The following is a 22,580-nucleotide window of genomic DNA, read 5'->3' as shown; positions in this document are numbered from 1 at the left end:
AACCAAGGGTCAGTGTTCGCTGGGGTCCTCCTGAAACCTCGGATTTATAAAACCAGGTCCCTGGGAAGGGCTGCTTCTAATAGTGTGGGGTGGGGGTAGCTGATGAGGGAGGGGGTGGGGGAGAATGGGCCAGGAAGCAACCTTAGCCCAGAGCCCTTGGACCTTCTCCTTGTGTCTAGAAATCAGAGACTGATTAGAAAAAGTCTTTGAACTGTACACATTTAACTGGGGTACAGGATTTGGGGTCAAGGGAAAGGAGGATTGATTATACTGCTATTCAAAAATAGTAATTGAGAGTCACCCCTCCTGTTACGATATAATTCATCAGTGATGAAGTACATGGTTCCTGTCCCTAAGGAACTTCTTGTTTTGTAAGGGGTCTTCATGTCAATGTAATTATAACAGAGTGACAAGTGCTAAAGTAGAGCTATTGTTGGAGATGCCTGCAAGCCACCCCCAACCCAGGGGGGAAGGTGGACTAACAATGTCTGTCCAGTTTAATAAAGGAGGTGACATCAGCAGTAAGTCTTCAAAGGCAAGAGTTTTACTAAGTCAAAGAATGGAAGTAAGGTAAAAGCCTGGAAAATAAGAAAGAGCATGACAAGTTGGGGTACCAGGGAAGAGTCCAAGATAGTGGAATATGGGTTAAGTGAAGAACATGGGAGGTCCTGAGGCCAGAGGTAAGCTAGTGCAGGATTTGGTCAGACTACTTGATTTTCCACCTACTTGATTAGGGAGAGGCATTGACCATTGAATTGTCTCTTCTCAAAATTCTAATTATTCTTATTATGTCCCCTATCCTTACACTGTCACTGTGCTCTAAGAAAGTCTTAATTTATTAATTTGTTCTCTAAGCGTGTTTCAGTCCTTTACTACAGTGCAAATTCCAGAAGACAGGACCTGTTTCCTCCTTTTCTTTCCCTCTCTAGCCCAGTATAGATAGGCCAAGCCCCTATTTGTTAATCAGTAATGAGAAATGTGAGAGGAGGCAGCAAGAGTAAAGAGACAGAAGAGGAAAAGGATGGGGAAAGATCAGCACTCTTAATCCCAAGTAGAATGATTTAAAAAAAAAGATACTCTCTCAGATCCACGAATACTAGCCTCTTTCAAAGTTTCCTAGGCTGGGCTCCCCTGCAGCTACTGTGTCCACTTCTGCCTTTAGACGACAACTGGCCTCTACTGTTGGAGGATGGGGGGAAAGTGATGAGTTGGAGGCTCCAGAGAGGCCTAAGAGAAGAGAGAGCAAACACCACTGTGATAAAGGGCTCACAGGCCTGAGAACAATAAAACCTGGAGTTCTCTTCCTGGCTTGCCACACACTTCCTGTCCAGCCTTGGTCAAATCTCCACTTTTTTTTTTTTTTTTTTTTTTTTTTGGCTATTTCTTGGGCTGTTCCTGCGGCATATGGAGGTTCCCAGGCTAGGGGTCGAATCGGAGCTGTAGCCACCGGCCTACGCCAGAGCCACAGCAACGCGGGATCCGAGCCGCGTCTGCAACCTACACCACAGCTCACCGCAACGCCAGATCGTTAACCCACTAAGCAAGGGCAGGGACCGAACCCGCAACCTCATGGTTCCTAGTCGGATTCATTAACCACTGAGCCACGACGGGAACTCCAAATCTCCACTTCTTGATGCCTCAGTCCCCATACACATAACCTGATGGAGTTCATGCAGCTTAGCACTCCCCCTGTGACTTCTCTGTGAATTGTAGAGGGGAAACAAGTTGTTTACAGAAATAAGCCTGGGCCCTGAGTCATCTACAGTAGTAAAGGACCTGTGGGAAACACCAATTGATTAGCATTTATAGTTGTGTTAGTATACAAAAATTAAAGGGCATGTGTTTACTGTGATAAAATTCTGATGAACTTATTTGGGGAAATGCAAAACCCAAGAACAGAAATCTAATTTTTTAGGAGCTGAGTGTGTGTGTGTATGTAGGTGTAGCATGGCTTTTATTGATGTTCTTAAAGAAACAGAGCCACTAGTGGTTAGTAAACAAAAAGTTTATGCAGTAATTAAGTGTGGTTACAATTCATTGTTGTCAAAGATAACAGCATTTCCCATCATGATTATAGGTGAAACAAAGTAAAACCTCATGAAGTAATCATAGCACATTCATGATAGTGAGAACATATTGCAAAGCATTGCACATGCATTTTAGGGACAGACAAAACTGGGGACAGGATATATTTTCACTCACCTTTGATTGGCTTTGTGTATTTTGTCATTGAGACTTACATTATGTTTGGGTCAAACAAAAAACCCAAAGAGATATTATGAAAGTTTACAACCATTAAGCAGTATTATTTAATCCCACAAATGGATAAAGAAAACTACTATAGCTCAATGATATACAAAACAGGGCTAAAAGTAGTCAATCTACCTATGCATATAGCTAGCTACACTATGATAGATAACGGACTATGCTAAGTCTTTTGGCATCAACTACTGAGACAAGCAGGTTCCCAAAATATACTGGTTTGATTTCCAATGAAAAGTATGTGTAGTGTTATTTCACTTGAAGATTATGCACTCCTCAATGTCAGATCTGAGGAGAAGCAAACCAGGGGAAGGCAGAGAAGGGTTGGAAGGAGACCTGAGCTGGGCTCTTTGGACAGGTTGACATTATTTTCCCTGTGCAGTTCCATATCTGTTTCACAGAATTAAACAAAGTGTATTGAAATTGTTGGCCCTCAAAAAGGGTGTTTGTACAAAGTCCCATACTTAATGGTAACTAAGTGCCTTTCAAAATGAACTCTTCTATATTAGAAGAAAACCCAGTACCAAAGGTTAATGGATATCAGTATGTAAATTACTGTATAAAGATCATTTATTCTAAAATAGAAAAAATGGGTTTAGAAGTATTCTCCTGGAAACTTGCACAGAGAGAGAGAGAGAATTCACACACACACACATATATATACCATTACTTAGAAGAAAAAAACTTTTCTATACCATTTCCATAGGCATCGGTCATCCTTCCTTCTGTATCTTGCACCTTGAGAGAGTGCAGTAACTGTATGTTACCTTTGAAAAGGTTCCTTTTCCTTTGAGCTGTCTTACGGAAATTGTGACCTGGATTGACCGTGCCACTCCACAGTCCCACTTCAGGTAGAAATGAAAATAACAACAATAACAAAATCAGAAAAAAAAATTCACAAAAATCTACAAAATCTAAGGCCTTAATAGACACAGACTTGCTATGAGTTCAGAAACTCAATGAAAGAATTAAAGCACCTCTTGCAAAATACACTTCTTGAAAATCACACAAGACACTGTGCAGTAACCCCTGTTTAGTGCTTGGAGGTAAGTATCCTGAAGGACACACACTTAGCCCCAGGAAGGAAGCTTGATTTTATTATCAAGGGAACCAAAGGGATTCCAGCGTTTCTTTGTATTTGCTGTTCTATATTTACAGACAAAATGAAAAAGTCAAGAATTACGCAGACCTCAATGTAAACAGAATGCATTCATAACTGTACAACTCCATTTATAGATTCTTGCAGATGAACCACTAACACAATTTTTTTACACAAAATCTCTTTTGCAAGGACATGTTAAATTTAATAGGCTGAAGAGAAATGTATGCAATATAATGCTTGAAACCTTACACACAATAACTGTTGCACATAGTAATAAAGAAGCCTTGAAAAATTGTCTTTGTCTATAAACCACTGCCCTTTGGAAATAAAAGCTCCCTCATGAACCCTGGGTTACTCCCTTGTGACACACAGTGCCACAAACATCGTAGTGAAAAGTCAGTACCAAACCTAGTTTAAGATGAGTTTTGTACATTTGTTTCTATATAATCAAGAAAAAAAAGAGATACAATTTGTATCAACAGAAGGTCATTTCTGGTTATTTGAGGCATTGCTCCTAGCCGCTTTGATTCATACACATTTTATGAGAAGAATGACAATTGTTTTTAAGAAATAAGAAATACACATGCTGCCTTAAAAGTATCTTCTGTATCGGGAGGGACTTACAATTTTTTTGAGTACTAAAAGATGAAGTACCTCTGACAAGATTAATGTTGCGCTTAACTGTTAATTGTGTAGCTAGTGGATACTGCGGTGCCATTCACGATTTTGGTAGGAAGATGAACTAACTAGCACAAAGGCAGTAGAATCATCTAAGATTATCAAATACCCTGATTTAGACGTGCAACAGATTTAGAAGGTCCAAAGAGTTGAAGGTATAAAATGGTGTTTGTATGAAATAGCAAGCACTTCACTCCTTATGGAGCTACCTGACAAAATGTACCTTTACACCTCAGTATGCTGGGGGATGGAGAGATCAGAGAGTAGGAGATGAATGTGAACTGTGGTCAACTGAAGAGAAACACTGAGATGCAGTTTTGATCAATTAGGACAGAGACAGACACAAAGCCAGAAAGCAGCATGTAAGCCATTATCAAACCACCAGAAACAACCCTGACTACAGTCTCACATTTGGAGTGTTTCACAGTAAGAAACATTTATAGGCAGTGTCACACCTTCTCATGAAGAAACAAAGGCCAAGACCAGGCCTTCTCAACTTTCATAAAAAAACGACCATAGAAATTAGCAAGTTTCAGCTCAAGAAATAGTGAGCTGATCATGGTTCAAAATGATGAAATATACCATGGATTCAAAAAGGGGTTCATTTAGTGAGGCTGTTAATAAAACAAAAACAATAAATGCCTTTTCTAGAGGCATTTGCTACAAAGGTTCCCACCCTGAGCAAAATACAAATAGCACAAATGGTGCCGTCAACCCAAAGTCCTGCCTTCTTTAGTAATGCGTTTAAGAATAATCTAACATCAAGTGCACCCTCTTTGAGTGCATTTGAAGTGTGTAACTGAGCCAGCTATTAGCAAAGATGTAGCATCTCCTTCTGGAAGCTGCCTTTTTCTACCTAGATATCCCCTTATTTTGTTCCTAAAAAAGTTCTGCTCCACCAATGATCAACCTTATTGCCCAAAGGGTGGATGGCAGGAGAAAATGGATTACATGGCTGTGCATTGTCCTCCATTACATTTCATCCTGTGATGTTCAACACTGCATAGGTCAGAATTCCAAAGAGCATCCATTAGTCCCTTCTTGAGTGCAGCTTTTGTGTTCCTCATCTAATGCCAAATGAGTTTGGCCATTTCTCCCAGCATTAAGGGAAGCAGTTTCTGGTAGTAAATCCCTTGGTCCTAGTCAAACTCTTCTGTGCTTCTCTAGCACACACCTATTAAGATTGGAACTTGAGCTTATCCATCAGCATCTCTGCAGAAGCCTGGAAACTGATCCTTAATTTACTGAGGTGAAGATACTTAAATGCTGAGAACTGTCAATAAAAGTTGACAAGTAAAAAGTGCAAAAGAAATAGAGCTAGTTTGCTCTGGTGTTTAAGAAAGCAGTGCTCAAATATTAGGATGTAGTTTCACTTTTAAAACTGGTTGTGAAATGTGACATAAAAATCATCAAGTCAGATTTGTGATTTATGCAGCTATAGACTAAGGACTGTGCAGAGCCTATCTTCTTATCATCACTATATAAAAGTTGTATAGAGACACACACATACACACACAACTCAAACTAAATACATACAGTCATACATGCAATATAACTACTAACAATAAGTTTGAAATATAGCTGAAGAAGCTTCAATGTGACCCTATAGCTCAGTTAATAAAGATATTAAATAATGGGATATCCATGCAATAAAGTATGCATTTAACTTATGAATAGCTTCAAATATTCCTATAAAAAAATCCTAAAAGGTTAATTCAACATATGGATTGATTCTAATGTTGTTTCTCTCTAAATTAGATATATCCTCAATACTTTGTAATATAGAATGTGTGACTAAGTTGGTAATGGAATCCCTTGGGGTTTCCTGTATTTAGGCCTTCCCCCTGGGTATTGTCCTCCATTACCTGCATGGTGCAGTACAAAAGGACATAGGACTTGGAGTCAGAGACTTGGGTGTGAGTCTTGACGTGGTCACTTGCTAGCAGTATGCCTTTGGCAAGTCACTTAATCTCTCTGAGCTTCAGTTTCCTTGTCTAGAAAATAAGACATTAGTAAGACTTACCTCACAGAGTTGTTACGCACTTCAATGACATAAACACTCTGTAACTTGTAAAGCGCAGCACAAAATTATTAGTTACTATTATCATAGTATTAGTGCATTATTGTTATTCATATGTATATTTATATAAAGAAATAAATCCCATGTCATGTCAACGTGCAGCCCTAAGCTTAGAAACAATCAAGGCTGCCAGTTGCTGGGCATCTGCTGTGTGGGGATTCTTCTCCATCACTGCAAGGACGATGTTTGAAGGGAAAATATTGCAGAGGTTCTTGTAGGTCTGATACTGGTGCTCTGGGATCACATGCTCCCTGGAATCATTGCACATTCCAACCCAAGGATTCCTCCAAAGCTGCTCCATCTTTTCAGGCACGCTCCGTACCATGACTGGCTCATAGCATGGTTGCATGAGGCTGTTACTCAAGGGATAGGAGTGATATCCATAGGAGTCGGTTGCACAGGGCAGTGGGTCCCAGCTGGCATGTTGTTCCCGGCAGAGGGGAGGGCGTCTTTGCCTCATGGGATTGCTCTCATATAGGCGGGAATCAGAAATGCTGTCCATCCGAGTCATCACTAGGGCACGTCCTGGCTGGGGGGTTGCTCCAGGATGGACATTGGGAAGCATGGGATAGTCTCCAGGACAGCTGGAGCGTGCTCCAGTTGCTGGGTGCTGAGCATGCAGAACTAAGTGGGGGACTGACTGCTTGTGGGGGGCTTGCTTAGAATCCTCTGGGCCATAGCTCTGCACTCGCGTTAAGGCTTCATGGTAACCGTGAGGAAAAGGCTGAAGATGGTTCTGAGAGGCTGAGCGATGCAGCTTCAAATTGCCTTCAGAGTGAGTATCAGCTACAGCCAAATACAGGTTGTTGTAAGAAGAATAGTTGTCGTTCCTGGTATGGCTCATACGATTATCAGGACAGAGGCTGGGATTCCGGGCATACAACCCTCGGTCTGCTTCAGCCATGTAGTAATCTCGATTATGCATGCTATTGATGCTTAGTTTGGAGAAGTCACCTAACACTGAATAGTAGCCATGGTCCCCCAAGGACTCAAACTTTGGGTATTGCTCAGCATAGCTAATAGGGGTCCCATGGCTATTGGTAACCAGGATGGGGGGATACTGCATGCTAGTCATGTGCTCCAATGAGGACTTCTGGTGGGAGAAATGAGAGGATCCTGGCACCGGGCTACTAGCTGAACGAGTGTTGAGTGCACCCACTGCATGGCTTTTGGGGGGTGGGATTGTGGGGACACTTAGAGCCGTCACAAGTGAGGGGACAGAACTGGCCTCAGGCTTACGAGCAATGGACAGCCATTCCTCAGGCTCCACAGCAACGGACCGGATGCTGGGATCCGATTGGCGCTTGGGGGCCACACGTTTGACTTCTGAGGTTATCTCACCTTTGGCACTGGACAGCCCTGTGCCACACTTGGCCAGAGTGCCTTCGCTCATGGTTTTCACTGTGGACAGTTTGGCACTGATACGGAGCTCATCAGCCACTGAACGCTGGGGTTGGTTGGCCCGCTCTGGATGGTAGTATTTGCACTTGTGACCATAGGTGCATTTTTTGCCTGAAAAATAATGCCTTGGGGTAAGACTCTCTCTCATAGTAGTGCAACTCTCTGTGCCAGAAACTTGTAACAATCTGGTCACTCAGGTTAGAATTTTACTGTTTGGGGTTAAGGTGGAAATTAACTGTTCATAAAGATAAGAGAAGACAATACTACTGTGGAATCACACACTGTGAGGGGAGAAGAAATAGTGGAAGGCTGGGGAAGAAATTGCAGTGTGAAAGCTAAAAGCTGAGCCATTGAACAGCCTTCATTTTCCTGTAATTCACAACTTTGCTTAGGCGTAACCTGCATGCCGAGGCAGTGTAGAGTAACAGCAGACAGCATGGTGCAGTATGACTTAGAGTATGGCTTAGAGGCCAGTCAGACCTGATTGTTAATTCCAGCTATGTCACTTACTGGCCATGTGGCCTTGGTAAGTGATTTTGCTTTCTGTGCCTCATTTTCCTATTCTGTAAACAGGGTTCAAAATAGTGCCTTTATTATTGGGTCATTGTGAGGATTAAATGAAGATAATGAATAAGAAATACTCCATGATGTAAATAAATGATAATTGAGAACAAAAACCAAGACGTCCTATACACAAATGATTATCCAAAAAGAGTGAACATCCAAAGTAGCCTCAGGCCAGGCAGCCAATGTATCACTGTTAAGCTGAGAACTTTGTATCAGAGGGACTTTGGGTAAGCATGAAAACACTCTAGAAAATTGTATTTTCAAAGAGGAACTGAAAATAAAGTTTGGAAGAAAAGTGGAAAGTACAGTTGGAAGAAAAGGTATTATTAACTGACAGAGGGTGTAGTCACCTCCCTGACTGACACATCCTTCTTGGTGCCAAACCCAATTTGGCATTTCCCTTTTTGCTTCCATAGGCCAAGTGGGTTTCTATACTTCCATGCCCCCAGCAGCACTGCTCAGGACAGAGGCAGATAAAACATATGCGTCATTTTAACTAGTGATAATTATTCTTCAATTCTGGTTACTTTCTCCTCATGCAGTTTCTAGGATGTTTCTTTAAATGCCTAACTGAGAATACATGAAGACACAAACTTTAACTCACAGGAGGTGGACAAGTCAGGATTTTTCCCTTTGAAAGGGAAACTTTGAAGAGAAATATATTCAGAATTCCTATGTTTCTCTTAGTACAGAACTCACCATAAGGGCATGGCTGCTTCTTGTGCTCAGGAACAACGGGTCTCTTTCTTAAGAAATTTTCAAGGCTTGGGCCATGGCGTCCTAAAGGATCATCTGGAGGCATAAATCTGAAAGCGAGCAAGCAAGAGATAAATGTCTTCCATTCTGTCCCTACTACCCCTTATCAGGAGTTTAAAAATTCATTGCCTCTTGCCTATACTGTTGTCACAGCCTTCTAATTGTCCTTCCTACCTCAAGTCTGTCTTCTGCTAGGTCAACAGTTCTTCCCTCTGTTCCCACTTGAACACACACAAAAAAGGATTTTTTCCTGCACTCCATTTTTCCATCGATTATATATTCTAGCCATACTGGCATGCCTGCTGTTTCCCCCAACATGCAATCTACTTTCATATCCTTATAGCTTTATTCATGATATCCCCTTTACCTTTAATATCCAGCAGCCCCCTTTCCTCTGTCTGTAAATTTCATGTCATATATTATCTCCTCTGTGAGGCCTTTTCCTATCATTTCACATAGATAATCAATTAAAAAATTCTAACCATAGCACTTATTATGACACATTGTGTTAATCTCTCTCTCTTCTCCAGTACACTTTGAGCCTTTTAAAGGTGAGTCTCGTTTCTCCTTCAGCATTTTATCCCCTTGGCAACCAGCACAATTCACGGTATATTTTAAGTGTCTGGTAAATGTTTATTGAAATGAGATGAAATCTATTTCTAGTGGTAACTTGGATTTTCTATTCCTATTGGAAAGAAACGTACTTGTCATTCACAAAAGAATACATCAGCAACCGCTCCTCTATAAACTTCTTCCATTCTGGCTTTTCTACTTGAAGGTCTCGATAGTTATCATTGGATACAATGATGCCATCAGAATCAAAAGCCAGCTTGACTATGAACCGATCATCATAGCAAACAACTCTCCTGCCCTGGACCCTTCGGGATGGTGTGAAGACAAGAATCTTTTCCTTTTCCAGTTTACGTAGGATATCTTGATCTGTCAAAACATGGATTATATATCACAGAGTAGAAATCATATTTGGAAATTAATAGCATTATCCTTATATTACAAATACAAAAGTTGGTACTAGATTAAAAGTTGGTACTATATTATTTGCTCTTAGACAGAGAATGGCCTCTATTCCTGGCTATAGCATGAATTTGGGTTGTGACTTTAAGCAAGTTACCTTCCCCTTTGCACTCCAATTTTCTTTCTGATAACTTCTAAGTTTTAAAACCTACCATGTAGATTGAGAAATAACAGTGATATTCTAGCATTCTTGAGGGTTGTTTGGCCCTTTGGCTAAACCACCAGCTTTTGGATGCTGAAGAAACCAGGGCAGTATGCTAAGGATGTGTCTGCCAGGAGAGCAAAGCATCCTTTCTAGGGGCTTAAATTTTTTTTTTTTTTTTAGCTTTCCATGGCTGTACCTGTGGCAGATGGAAGTTCCCAGACTAGGGGTCAAATTGGAGCTGCAGCTGTAGGCCAACACCACAGCCACAGCAACGTGGGATCCGAGCCATGTCTGTGACCTACTCCACAGCTCATGGCAATGCCAGATTATTAATGCACTGAGCAAGGCCAGTGACTGAACCTACATCCTTATGGTTACTAGTCAGGTTCATTACCATTGCACCAAAACAGGAACTCCAAGAGACTTACATTTTGCCTTCTGTTGGAAGGAAAGCCACAACTAAGGAAAAAATTTAATCTGTAGAATGTGAGTACTGACCCTCTTTCCATTTAGTCTCCTAATTACCTGGAAAGAAAGCTTGCAGGCTGGACTCGAGCAAGGCCAGAATCCACTCTCAGACTGAGGCTTTACAACACAGTACTGACAGCCATTCACTAAACCTTCTGATTTTGCACATGAGGCAACATAAATACTCAGAGGACTGGGGTAATATTCTCTCAAATGATATAAAAATCTAGCTTCATATACTATTATAAGTGAATGTTGTGATCCTCCTGCCAATAGGGTCACATTATGACTTTTGTGGATTTTAGGCACAAACTCAAATAGTCTAGTTCAGTGCATTATTATACATTCATTGTTATATTCAATTTTTCCTCCTTATGTTAAAAGAAAATAAAATCAAAACATTTACATGGGACCCTAAAAGTATCTATCATGGCCCTAGGCACAGGGCCTACTGTGCCTTATGGATAAGTTAGCCCTGACTGCTATGGGACTCTTCTCTTTTTCTATTCTACCTCTTAATTTGCAAATCCCACAATCACTTATCCAATGCAGAATGAGATTAATTGTCTACTAAGGTTTCGTTAGATTTTTGGAAAACTCAGTCATGTTCATAACCAGATTCATCCTCCTTTAGTATGAAGTCTATGGTTGATTAGAAAAACAATTTTTTTTCAATAGCGTGCTTTATTCTTTGCTTGAAATTGAAGTTGTCTCTATTTAATTACCATATACCACAGCACAGTGAGTGATAGTTTACTTGGATTAGGAAAAGTATGCTTAAAAATAAACTTAATAAAAGACATTTTAAGTATACTAAGTAAATTTCTTTTTTTTTTTTTTTTGTCTTTTTGCCATTTCTTGGGCCGCTCCTGCGGCATATGGAGATACCCAGGCTAAGGGTCAAATTGGAGCTGTAGCCGCTGGCCTACATCAGAGCCACAACAACACGGGATCCGAGCCGTGTCTACAACCTACACCACAGCTCACGGCAACGCCGGATCCCTAACCCACTGAGCAAGGCCAGGGATCAAATCTGCAACCTCATGGTTCCTAGTCGGACTCATTAACCGCTGCACCACGACGGGAACTCCCATACTAAGTAAATTTTGAACAGCAATTATCTAACTTGAGACCATCAAGCACTCCTCAAACTATCTTGCCAGCTTTGCCTCTGAATGAGAAGAAATTTCTTATTTAAAGTAGTACCTGTAATTGGTGCATCAGGGCGGGATTGCTCCTTTCTCCATGCAGGCACAAATACAGTAATGTCTTTATGGCCTTTATCTAGAAACCAATCCACAGCAAGTTGTATTCCTCTGCAAGAGAACTCTTCTTTATTTCCATGACTTCAGGAAGATAGAGAATGAGAAAAGAGAGGATTGACAACAGATAGCACGTAAATACTCCAAACAGGCTTTTTCTTAGCAACAAGATATTAACAATGGACATTTTATTTTTTTTTGAGGATGTCAAAAATGTATTTTTAAAAGGAGCAAATCAAAATCTTTTTTATATCATCATTACAAATATTGCCATTATTGTTATACATTCATTCAGGGCTTCAAGTGGATAATAACAACTCCCAAATCATAGCAGTCTTAGTGGTTATTTCCCATTATTATCTCCATTTTCTCTCATCGCTTTCTGTTTCCATTACCATCTTCTTTTAAAAGATTCAGGTATTTATCAGATGAAAAAAGAAAAAGTGTCATCAGAGGTTTAGATATAGTTTATATGGAGGATTAGTTGGAGATGAGTTTTAAGGACGTATATTAAGCTTAAAAATAACATTGATAGGAAAAAAGACACACATAAATGCTGACTGAAAAATAGTTATCACATTTACACCAAAAAAAATCATAGTCTTGAAAATTTTAAGATGTGGGAAATGCTCACAATATAATTTTAGCTAAAAGAGGAAAGAAAGGATATAGACTACATATAATGTAATCCAAATTTTATACAGGAAAGTCTATGTACCGTATTTGCTCCTTATCACAGTCTCACTATTCATGGTTTCAGTTACCCATGTTAACCACGGTCCAAAAATATTAAATGGAAAACTTCAGAAATAAGATATTCATAAGTTTTAAATTGTGCACTGATCTGAGTAGAGTGATGAAATCTCATGCCATCTCACTCTGTCCTGCCTGGGGGATGAATCACCCCTTTGTCCAGCCTATTGCACCCATTACTAGTCCCTTAGTAGCTGTCTCTGTTATCAGGTTGACTGTTGCAGTATCACAGTGCTTATGTTTAAGTAATTTTCTTTTATGTTTTTATTTGTTCTGTTATCCTTTATTTACAAAGTTCGATCAATTTCTGCTGTACATCAAAGCGATCCAGTCTTACACACACACATATATATGTATACACACACACACATTCTTTTTCTCACATTATCCTCCATCATGTTCCATCACACATGACTAGATATAGTTCCCTGTACTATACAGCAGGATCTCATTGCTTATCCATTCCATATGCAATAGTTTGCATCTACTAACCCCAAATGCCCAGTCCATCCCACTCCCTGCCTCTCCCCCTTGGCAACCACAAATCTGTTCTCCATGTTCATGATTTTCTTTTCTGTGGAAAGCTTCATTTGTGTCATATTCCAGATATAAGTGATATTATAAGTGATATAAGATTCCAGATATAAGTGACATTATAATTTTATAATGATTTTTATTGTTTCTGTTATTGCTGGTTTACAGTGTTCTGTCAATTTTCTACTGCACAGCAAGGTGACCCAGTCACACATACATGTATACAATTATTTTTTCTCATATTATCATGCTCCATCACAAGTGACCAGACATGGTTCCCAGTGCTATACAGCAGGATCTCATTGCTAATCCATTCCAAAGGCAATAGTTAGCATCTATTAACCCCAAATTCCTAGTCCTATCCCACTCCCTCTCCCTCCCCCTTGTCAACTGCAAGTCTGTTCTCCATGTCCATGATTTTCTTTTCTGTGGAAAGGTTCATTTGCGCCGTATATTAGATTCCAGATATAAGTGATATCATATGATATTTGCCTTTCTCTTTCTGACTTACTTCACCCAGTATGAGAGTCTCTAGTTCCATCCATGTTGCTGCAAGTGGCATTATTTTGTTCATTTTTATGGCTGAGTAGTATTCCATTGTGTATATATACCACATCTTCTTAATCCATTTATTTTTCACTGGGCATTTACGTTGTTTCCATGTCTTGGCTATTGTGAATAGTGCTGTAATGAAAATACGGGTGTGTGTATCTTTTTTTTTTTTTTTTTTGGTCTTTTTAGGGCTGCACATGCAGCATATGGATGTTCCCAGGATAGGGGTCGAACTGGAGCTCTAGCTGCTGGGCTATGCCATAGCACAACAACACAGGATCTGAACCATGTCTGCGACCTATACTGCAGCTCTCGGCAATGCCAGATCCTTAACCCACTGAGCAAAGCCATATGTTGAACCCACAACCTCATGGTTCCTAGTCAGATTTGTTTCTGCTGCACCATGATAGAAACTCTGTTTGTAGACTTTTTGATGATGGCTATTCTGGCTGGTGTAAGGTGGCACCTCATTGTAGTTTTGATTTCCATTTCTCTAATAATTGGTGATGTTGAGCATATTTTCATGTGCTTTTTTCCCATGTGTCCGTATTTTTTAGAGAAATTTCTGTTTAGATTTCATGCCCATTCTTAAATGGATTATTTGATTTTTTGATTAAAAGTTGCATGATATGTTTGTATGTTTTGGAGATTAATCCCTCGCCAGTCCCTTCATTTTCAAATATTTCTCCCATTCTTTGGCTTGTGTTTTCATTCTGTTTACGGTTTCCTTTGCTGTGAAAAAACTTTTAAATTTAATTAGGTCCCATTTGTTTATTTTTGTTTTTATTTTCATTCCTCTGGGAGGTGGATCCAAAAAAATATTGCTAAAGTTTATGTCAGAGAGTGTTTGGCCTATGTTTTCCTCCAAGAGTTTTATAATATCTGGTCTTACATTTGGACCTTTCATCCATTTTGAGTTAATTTTTTGTATGGTGTTAGTGTTATAATTTCATTCTTTTACATGTAGCTATGCAATTTTCTCAGCACCACTTATTGAAAAGACTATTTTTCTTCCACTATACATTCTTACCTCCTTGGTCATAGATTAACTGACCATAGGCATGTGGGTTTATTTCTTGGCTTTCTATGCTATTCCACTGATCTATATTTCTGTGTTTTTTTTTCAGTACCATAGTGTTTTGATGACTGTACCTTTGTAATATAGTCTGAAGTCAGAGAGCCTGATTCTTCCAGTTTTGTCTTCTTTCTTAGGATTGCCTTGTCTATTCAGGGTCTTTGTGTTTCCATACAAATTAAAAAATGTTCTAGCTCTGTGAAAACTGACATTGATAATTTAATAAGGATTGCCCTGAATCTGCAGAATAGTCCTTTTGAGAATATTGATTCTTCCAGTCCAAGAACATGGTATATCTTTCCATCTGTTTGTGTCATCTTTGATTTCCTTCATTAGTATTCTATAGTGTTCAGAGTTTAGGTCTTTTGACTCTTTAGGTAGGTTTGTTCCTAGATAAACCTCTTTAGATCATTCTCTTTGATATGATGATTAATGGCATTGTTTCCTTAATTTCTCTTTCTGACCTTTCATTGTTCATGTACAGGAATGCAAGTGATTTCTGTTTTAATTTTGTATCTTGCTGGAGTTTCCATCATGGCTAAGGGGTTAATGAACCTGACTAGTATCCATGAAGATGCAGGTTTGATCCCTGGCCTAAGGATCTGGTGTTGCCATGAGCTGCAGTGTAGGTCACAGATGCATCTCAGATCTGGCGTTGCTGTGGCTGTTGCATAGGCCAGCAGCTACAGCTCTGATTCAACTCCTAGCCTGGGAACCTCGAGATGCCATGAGTGCAGCCCTAAAAAAACAAAAAATTTGTATCTTGCAACTTTACCAAATTCAATAATGAGCTTTAGTAGTTTTCTAGTAGCATATTTAGGGTTTTCTATGTATAGTATCATGCCATCTGCAGACAATGATAGTTTTACTTCTTTCTTTCCAATTTGAATTCCTTTTATTTCTTTTTCTTCTCTGATTCCACAGCTAGGACTTCCAAGACTATGTTGAATAAAAGTGATGACAGTGCACACCCTTGTCTTGCTCCTGATCTTAGCAGAAATTCTTTCAGTTTTTCACCATTGGGAATGATGTTATATGTGGGTTTTTTCATATATAACATTTGTTATGTTGAGGTAGGTTCCCTCTATGCCCAATTAATAGAGGTTATTTTTTTAAATCAGAAATGGGTGTTGGATTTTTTCAAAAGAATTTTCTTCATCTATTGAGATGATCATATAGTTTTTATGCTTCAATTTGTTAATATGGTGTTTCACTCTGATTGATTTGCAGATATTGAAAAATCCTTGCAAGCCTGGGATAAATCTCAATTGATCATGGTGTATGATCCTTATCAGTGTATTTTTGGGTTCACTTTACTAGTATTTTGTTGAGTATTTTTGCATCTATGTTGCCCTGTAATTTTCTTTTTCTTTTTTTTGTGCTATCTTTGTCTTGTTTTTGTATCAGGGTGATTGTGGTCTCATAAAATAAGCTTGAGAGCATTCCCTCCTCTGCATTTTTGGGGAGCGTTTCAGAAGGATAGATGTTAACGCTTCTCAAAGTGGTTGATAGAATTTGCTGTGAAAGCACCCAGTCCTGGACTTTGTTTTTTGTTAGGTTTTTTTAATCACATTTTTAATTTCAGTACTTGTGACTGGTCTACTTATATTTTCTGTTTTTTCCTGGTTCAGGCTTGGAATGTTGTACCTTCCTAAGAATTTGTCTATTTCTTCTAAGTTGTCCATTTATTGCCATATAGTTCCTTTTAGTAGTCTCTTATAATCCTCTGCATTTCTGTTCTGTCTGGTGTAATTTCTCCTTTTCCATTATTCAGTTGAATCCTCCCCCTTTTTTTCTGGATTAGTCAGGCTAAAGGTTTATCAATTTTGTTGATTTTTTCAAAGAACTTGCTTTAGTTTCATTGATCTTTTCTATTATTTTCCACACTTCTATTTCATTTTTTTTCTGCTCTGATATTTATGATTTCTTTCCTTCTACTAATTTTGGGCTTTATCTTTTCTTCCTTCTCTAGATGATTTAGGTGTAAGGTTAGGTTGTTTATTTGAGATTTTTCTTGTTTCCTGAGATAAGATTTTTATCACTATAAACTTCCCTCTCAAGAACTGCTTTTGCTATGTCACATAGGTTTTGGATCATAGTATCTTAGCTGTGATTTGTCTCTAGGTATTTTTTTTATTTCCTCTTTGATTTCTTCAGTGATCCATTGGTAGTTTAGTAGCATATTGTTTGGCCTCCACATATTTGTATTTTTTGGCAGTTTTTTCCTTGTAGTTGATTTCTAGTCTCATAGAGTTGTGGTTGGGAAAAAATGCTTGATATGATTCCAATTTTCTTAAATTTACTGAGGCTTGATTTATGACCCAAGATTTAATCTATCTTAGAGAATGTTCCATGTGCCCTTGAGAAAAATGTGTATTCTACTGCTTTCAGATGGAATGTTCTATAAATATCAGTTAAGTCTCTCTGATCTCATGTACCATTTAAGGCCTGTGTTTCATTACTGATTTTCTTTTTGGATGAACTGTCCATATGCAAGTTAAAGTCCTCCGTTATTATTGAATTACAGTGAATTTCTTCTATAATGGTGGTTAGCAGTTTCCTTGATAATGTGCTGCTCCTACGTTGGGTGCACATATACCTAAAATTTTTATATCTTTTTCTTGGATCGATCCCTTGATCATTATGTAGTGAGCATCTTTTGTCTCTTTTAAGATTCTTTATTTTAAAGTCTATTTTGTCTGATATAAGTATTGCTTCTCCAGCTTACTTTTGATTTCTGTTTGCCTGGAATATCTTCTTATATTCCCTTATATTCAGTCTGAGTGTGTGTTCCTAGATCTGAAGTGGGTCTCTTATACACAGCATATATATAGGCCTTGTTTTTATAGCCATTCAGCCAGTCTATGTGTTTTGGTTGGAGCATTTTCACTCAGGGTAATTATCCATGTATCTATCTATCTGTCTGTCTATACATATATATGTACTTATTGCCATTTTCTTAATTATTTTAGACTTGTTATTGATGGACTTCCCCCCCACTTCCCTTTTTTGTTCTCTTGGAATTCGATTACTATATTTAGTGTAGTATTTGGATTGCTTTTCTTTTTTTAATGTTTGTGTCTATTGTACATTTTTCATTTTTTGTTTGCCATGAAATTTTGACATACCATTGTATATATGCAAAATCATTTTAAGTTGCTGGTATATTAATTTCAAGTGCCTTTTCAATATCCTGCACTTATACTCTCCTCTTCTCATGATTGCTAGTATTGATATCATATTTGTGTGCTCATGATTTCCCACCTTTACTGTATATTTGCCTTTACTAGTGAGCTTCCCGTTTGTAATTTTATTGTTTTTAGTTGTTGCCTTTTATTTCAACCTAGGGAAGCTCCTGCAGCATTTGTTATAAAGCTGATTTGGTGGTACTGAATTCTTTTAGCTTTTGCTTGTCTGAAAAGCTTTTGACTTCTCCATTGTATCTGAAGGAGAGTAGAATGTTCTTGGTTGTAAGCTCTTCCCCTTCATCACCCTGAATATATCTTGCCACTCCTTTCTGGCTTGCAAAGTTTCTGCTAAAAAAATCAGCTGATATACTATGGTGTTTCTATTGTATGTTATTTGTTGTTTTTCCCTTGTGGCTTTTAATGTATTTTTCTTTGTATTTATTCTTGTCAGTTGATGAATATGTGTCTTGCCGTGTCCCTCTTGTATGTCATTCACTGTGTACTATGGTGTTTCTATTGTATGTTATTTGTTGTTTTTCCCTTGTGGCTTTTAATGTATTTTTCTTTGTATTTATTCTTGTCAGTTGATGAATATGTGTCTTGCCGTGTCCCTCTTGTATGTCATTCACTGTGCGTCCTGTGTGGGATTTTCTGTGCGTTCTCAACTTGTAATCTTGTTTTCAAGGTAGAGTTTTATGTGTCTATATTTCTTAATCCACATTTAAGGAAATCATCTCTTAACTAATTATGGATGTTTTCTGCCTCCGTCTTATACAGGGAAGTCCAGCAGATTTAGTATTGTCATTCATTATCTAGTCAAATCCTTCACATGCTCTTTGAACCGATCAAATTTGGGATCTTCAACATTTTATGCCAATAAGGTGTGGAAGGAATTAGCAGATTCATTCAATGAAGATATGTTTTTTCCCCTTGTTTCACTGGATGTTCAGATGCCATTTGAATTGGATTTAGAGGATGGGGAAGTATTGATGTTTGTTGCCATGAATCTCTTGACAGTAGAGATATGGATGGGAGACCGAGATTATGAAGAGCCTGGCTTTTGACTTTAGAGCATCGTCATTTGCCTTGGTGGTGGCATTTACTGTATTGGAGGTGGCTGAGGTATTCTGGGAAGAGATACTTGAAAGTGTTACAACAGTAGTTTGAGTTGACTAAATCTGTGGAAGTGAGAGGAGTGCCATAAGCAGAAGCCCCAGTCTGAGCCTGGCCACTCTCACTCTGCCCATGACCATACACTCTGTCAATACTCTGCACACTTCATTGGATGTAGGGTGCATGGGGGATGGCTGGCTTAGGCAGGGGCAGGTAATTGGTTAGTCATTTCTCCAGAGAAGACATAGAGATAGCAAACAGGCACATGAAAATACGTTCAACATCACTAATTATCAGAGAAAGGCAAATAAAACTACAATGAGGTGTCACCTCACTCTGGTCAGAAAGGCTATCATCAAAAAGTTTACAAATAACAAATGCTAAAGAAAGTGTAGAGAAAAAATAACCCTCCTACACTGTTGGTGGGAACATAAATTCGTACAGTCATTATGGAGAAAAATATGGAAGTTCTTTAAGAAGCTAAAAACAGGAGTTCCCATTGTGATTCAGTGGGTTAAGAACCCAACTAGTATCCATGAGATGCAGGTTCAGTCCCTGGCCTCACTCAGTGGGTTAAAGACCTGGTATTGCTGCAAGCTGTGGCATAGGTCACAGATATGGCTTGGATCTGGCATTGTAGTGGCAGTGGTGTAGGACAGCATCTGCAGTTCTGATTCAACCCCTAACCTGGGAACTTCCTTATGCTGTAGGTGCTGCTCTATAAAAATAAAACAGTAGAAAAAAAAACTAAAAAAGGAGCTACCAGGGGAGTTCCCATCATGGCACAGTGGTTAAGGAATCCGACTAGGAACCATGAGGTTGCGGGTTCTATCCCTGCCCTTGCTCAGTGGGTTAATGATCCAGTGTTGCCGGGAGCTGTGGTGTAGGTTGCAGATGCGGCTCGGATCCTGCATTGCTGTGGCTCTGGTGTAGGCCGGTGGCTACAGCTCCGATTTGACCCCTAGCCTGGGAACCTCCATATGCCGCAGGAGCAGCCCAAGAAATGGCAAAAACACCAAAAAAAAAAAAAAAAAAAAAGAGCTACCATATGATCCTGCAATCCCATTCCTGGGCATATATTAGCAAAATACAAAAGCTCTAATTCAAAAGGATACACGCACCTCAATGTTCACTGCAGCACCATTTACAGTAGTCAAGACAATGGAAGCAACCAAAATGATGCTCATCAACAGATGAATGGATAAAGAAGATATATATATATCACATAATGGAATAGTAAGCAACAAAATGGAAGACAATGGAAGCAACCAAAATGATGCTCATCAACAGATGAATGGATAAAGAAGATATATATATATCACATAATGGAATAGTAAGCCTGACAGAGAAAGACAAATACACATCATCTATATGTAGAATCTTAAGAAAATACAAATTAACTTTTTACAAAACAGAAATAGACCTATAACATGAAAAATAAACTATGGTTATCAAAGGGGAAAGGTTGAGGGGAGAGATAAATCAGGAGGCTGTGATTAACATATACACACTACTATATATAAAGTAGATAACCAACAAGGACCTATTGTACAGCACAGGGAACTATATTAAGTATTTTACTATAATCTCTAAAGGGAAATAATCTGAAAAAGTGTGCACTCTCTCCCACACTAACACGACATTGTAAATAAACTATACTTCAATAAAATTAAAAACAAATAAATAAAGAGAAATTAGCTTCAATTACATTGTTGCCTTTGGGTGAATTCATACATAATCTCAGGGGCCTATTAATACATGCACTCCAAGAATCTCTACTGTCTTATCACTGTCAAGACAGTGAAAAATTAATTAAATGTCCTAAGATTTCCAAACATGTGTTAAATAATTTTTAAAGTCTCCTGTGAATATCATAAAACAATTATACTACTCTACTAAAAGCTGAAGAACTTTTAATAGAATGGAAATATATTTAACTGCCAATACACTCCAGGGTATAATTAAGAGGGAGCTATCACCCATTTCTTCTGGAAAGTTGAATAATGGGTAAGTTGGGAAGACCATGGCCCTTAAAGGGTTAAAATTGGATGAACTCAACATAAAACAGGCAGGTAGGGAATATATCCAGCTGTGGTTTTTCCCACTTATAGCACTGGTAAGTATAAGTGTAAGATAAACTCAAGAAAGTCATCAGAATGTCCGTTAAAACAAGAAGTTGGAGAAAAGGGATAGGATTACATTTCATTTGGTTCTGCAATGCTATAGAGAGTCTAAGGCAGAAATACCCACAAGAGTAACATTTGCTGTTGGATAACTCAACTTTAAATTTTATCCTATCAAACTTTTTGTTTAAAAGTAATTTAAAAATTATAAAAGAAATATATGCTTATAGTATAAAATGTGGAAAATACAAAAAATGTAAAGGAAGGAAACCCTGCATAATCTAACCATTTCAATGCCACCCAGAGATAAACACTGTTAATATGTTCATACATCTGTATTATGATATTAATTTTTTAACATAGTGAAAATTACCAAGTAAAAATGTAAAACACCTGTAACATTGAATTATTGAAAATATATTAAAATCACGCTTTTGGAGCATTCCAAGAATTGCACAAAATGCTCAATAGGCATTTCAAGGTGGTGATGAAATTCTACATTATGCAACATTTAGAACTCAATAAATATTTAAAGAATATATGGGTGGAAAAAAGTGGAAAATAAAGACGTGCATGAAAGTAGATTGTACTAGCCCAAATCTACAAAATGCTCTTTTGCAATTTTAAAAAGCTAGTACGTAGCTAGCCACAGCAATTAGAAAAATAAAAGAAATAAAAGGCATCCAAATAGGAAGAGAAGAAATAAAACTGTCACTATATGGAGACGACATGATACTATACATAGAAAACCCTAAGGACTCAACCCCAAAACTACTTGAACTGATTAATAAATTCAGCAAAGTAGCAGGATATAAGATTAACATTCAGAAATCAGTCGCATTTCTGTATACTAACAATGAAACTTTAGAAAAGGAATACAAAAATATAATACCTCTTACACTTGCACCTCAAAAAATCAAATACCTGGGAATACACCTGACCAAGGAGGTAAAGGACCTATATGCTGAGAACTATAGAACATTAACCAAAGAAATTAAAGAAGATGTAAAGAAATGGAAAGATATTCCATGTTCCTGGATTGGGAAAAATCAATATTGTAAAAATGGCCATGCCAACGAAAGCAATCTACAGATTCAATGCAATCCCTATCCAATTACCCATGACATTTTTCATAGAACTAGAACAAACAATCCAAATATCTATATGGAACCACAAAAGACCCAGAATTGCCAAAACAATCCTGGGGAACAAAAACCAAGCAGGGGGCATAACTCTTCCAGACCTCAGGCAATATTACAAAGCCACAGTCATCAAGACAGTGTGGTACTGGGACCAAAACAGACAGACAGACCAATGGAACAGAATAGAGAACCCAGAAATAAACCCTGACACCTACAGTCAATTAATCTTTGACAAGGGAGGCAAGAACATAAAATGGGAAAAAGACAGTCTATTCAGCAAGCACTGCTGGGAAACCTGGACAGCTGCCTGCAAAGCAATGAAACTAGAACACACCCTCACACCATGC

General features: G+C 38.4%; 1 protein-coding gene across 2 annotated transcripts in view; it reads right to left on the bottom strand.

Moving 5' to 3' along the window:
- ZC3H12B (zinc finger CCCH-type containing 12B) overlaps positions 1,991 to 22,580 on the bottom strand; it is a 518,102-nt gene continuing 497,512 nt past the window's right edge. For both annotated transcript variants that reach the window (XM_003360341.4, XM_021080065.1), the window contains 4 exons: positions 11,698 to 11,837; positions 9,551 to 9,785; positions 8,790 to 8,896; positions 1,991 to 7,634 (listed from right to left, as the gene is read on the bottom strand). In XM_003360341.4, coding sequence (XP_003360389.1) covers positions 6,214 to 7,634; positions 8,790 to 8,896; positions 9,551 to 9,785; positions 11,698 to 11,837 — 1,903 coding nt within the window. In that variant the 3' untranslated portion in view covers positions 1,991 to 6,213. The remainder of the gene's footprint in view (positions 7,635 to 8,789; positions 8,897 to 9,550; positions 9,786 to 11,697; positions 11,838 to 22,580) is intronic.

Source organism: Sus scrofa, chromosome X (assembly GCF_000003025.6).
Source record: "Sus scrofa isolate TJ Tabasco breed Duroc chromosome X, Sscrofa11.1, whole genome shotgun sequence".
NCBI lineage: Eukaryota > Metazoa > Chordata > Mammalia > Artiodactyla > Suidae > Sus > Sus scrofa.
Note: the sequence above shows the minus strand (reverse complement) of the source record. Positions and strands in the feature narration are given on the sequence as shown.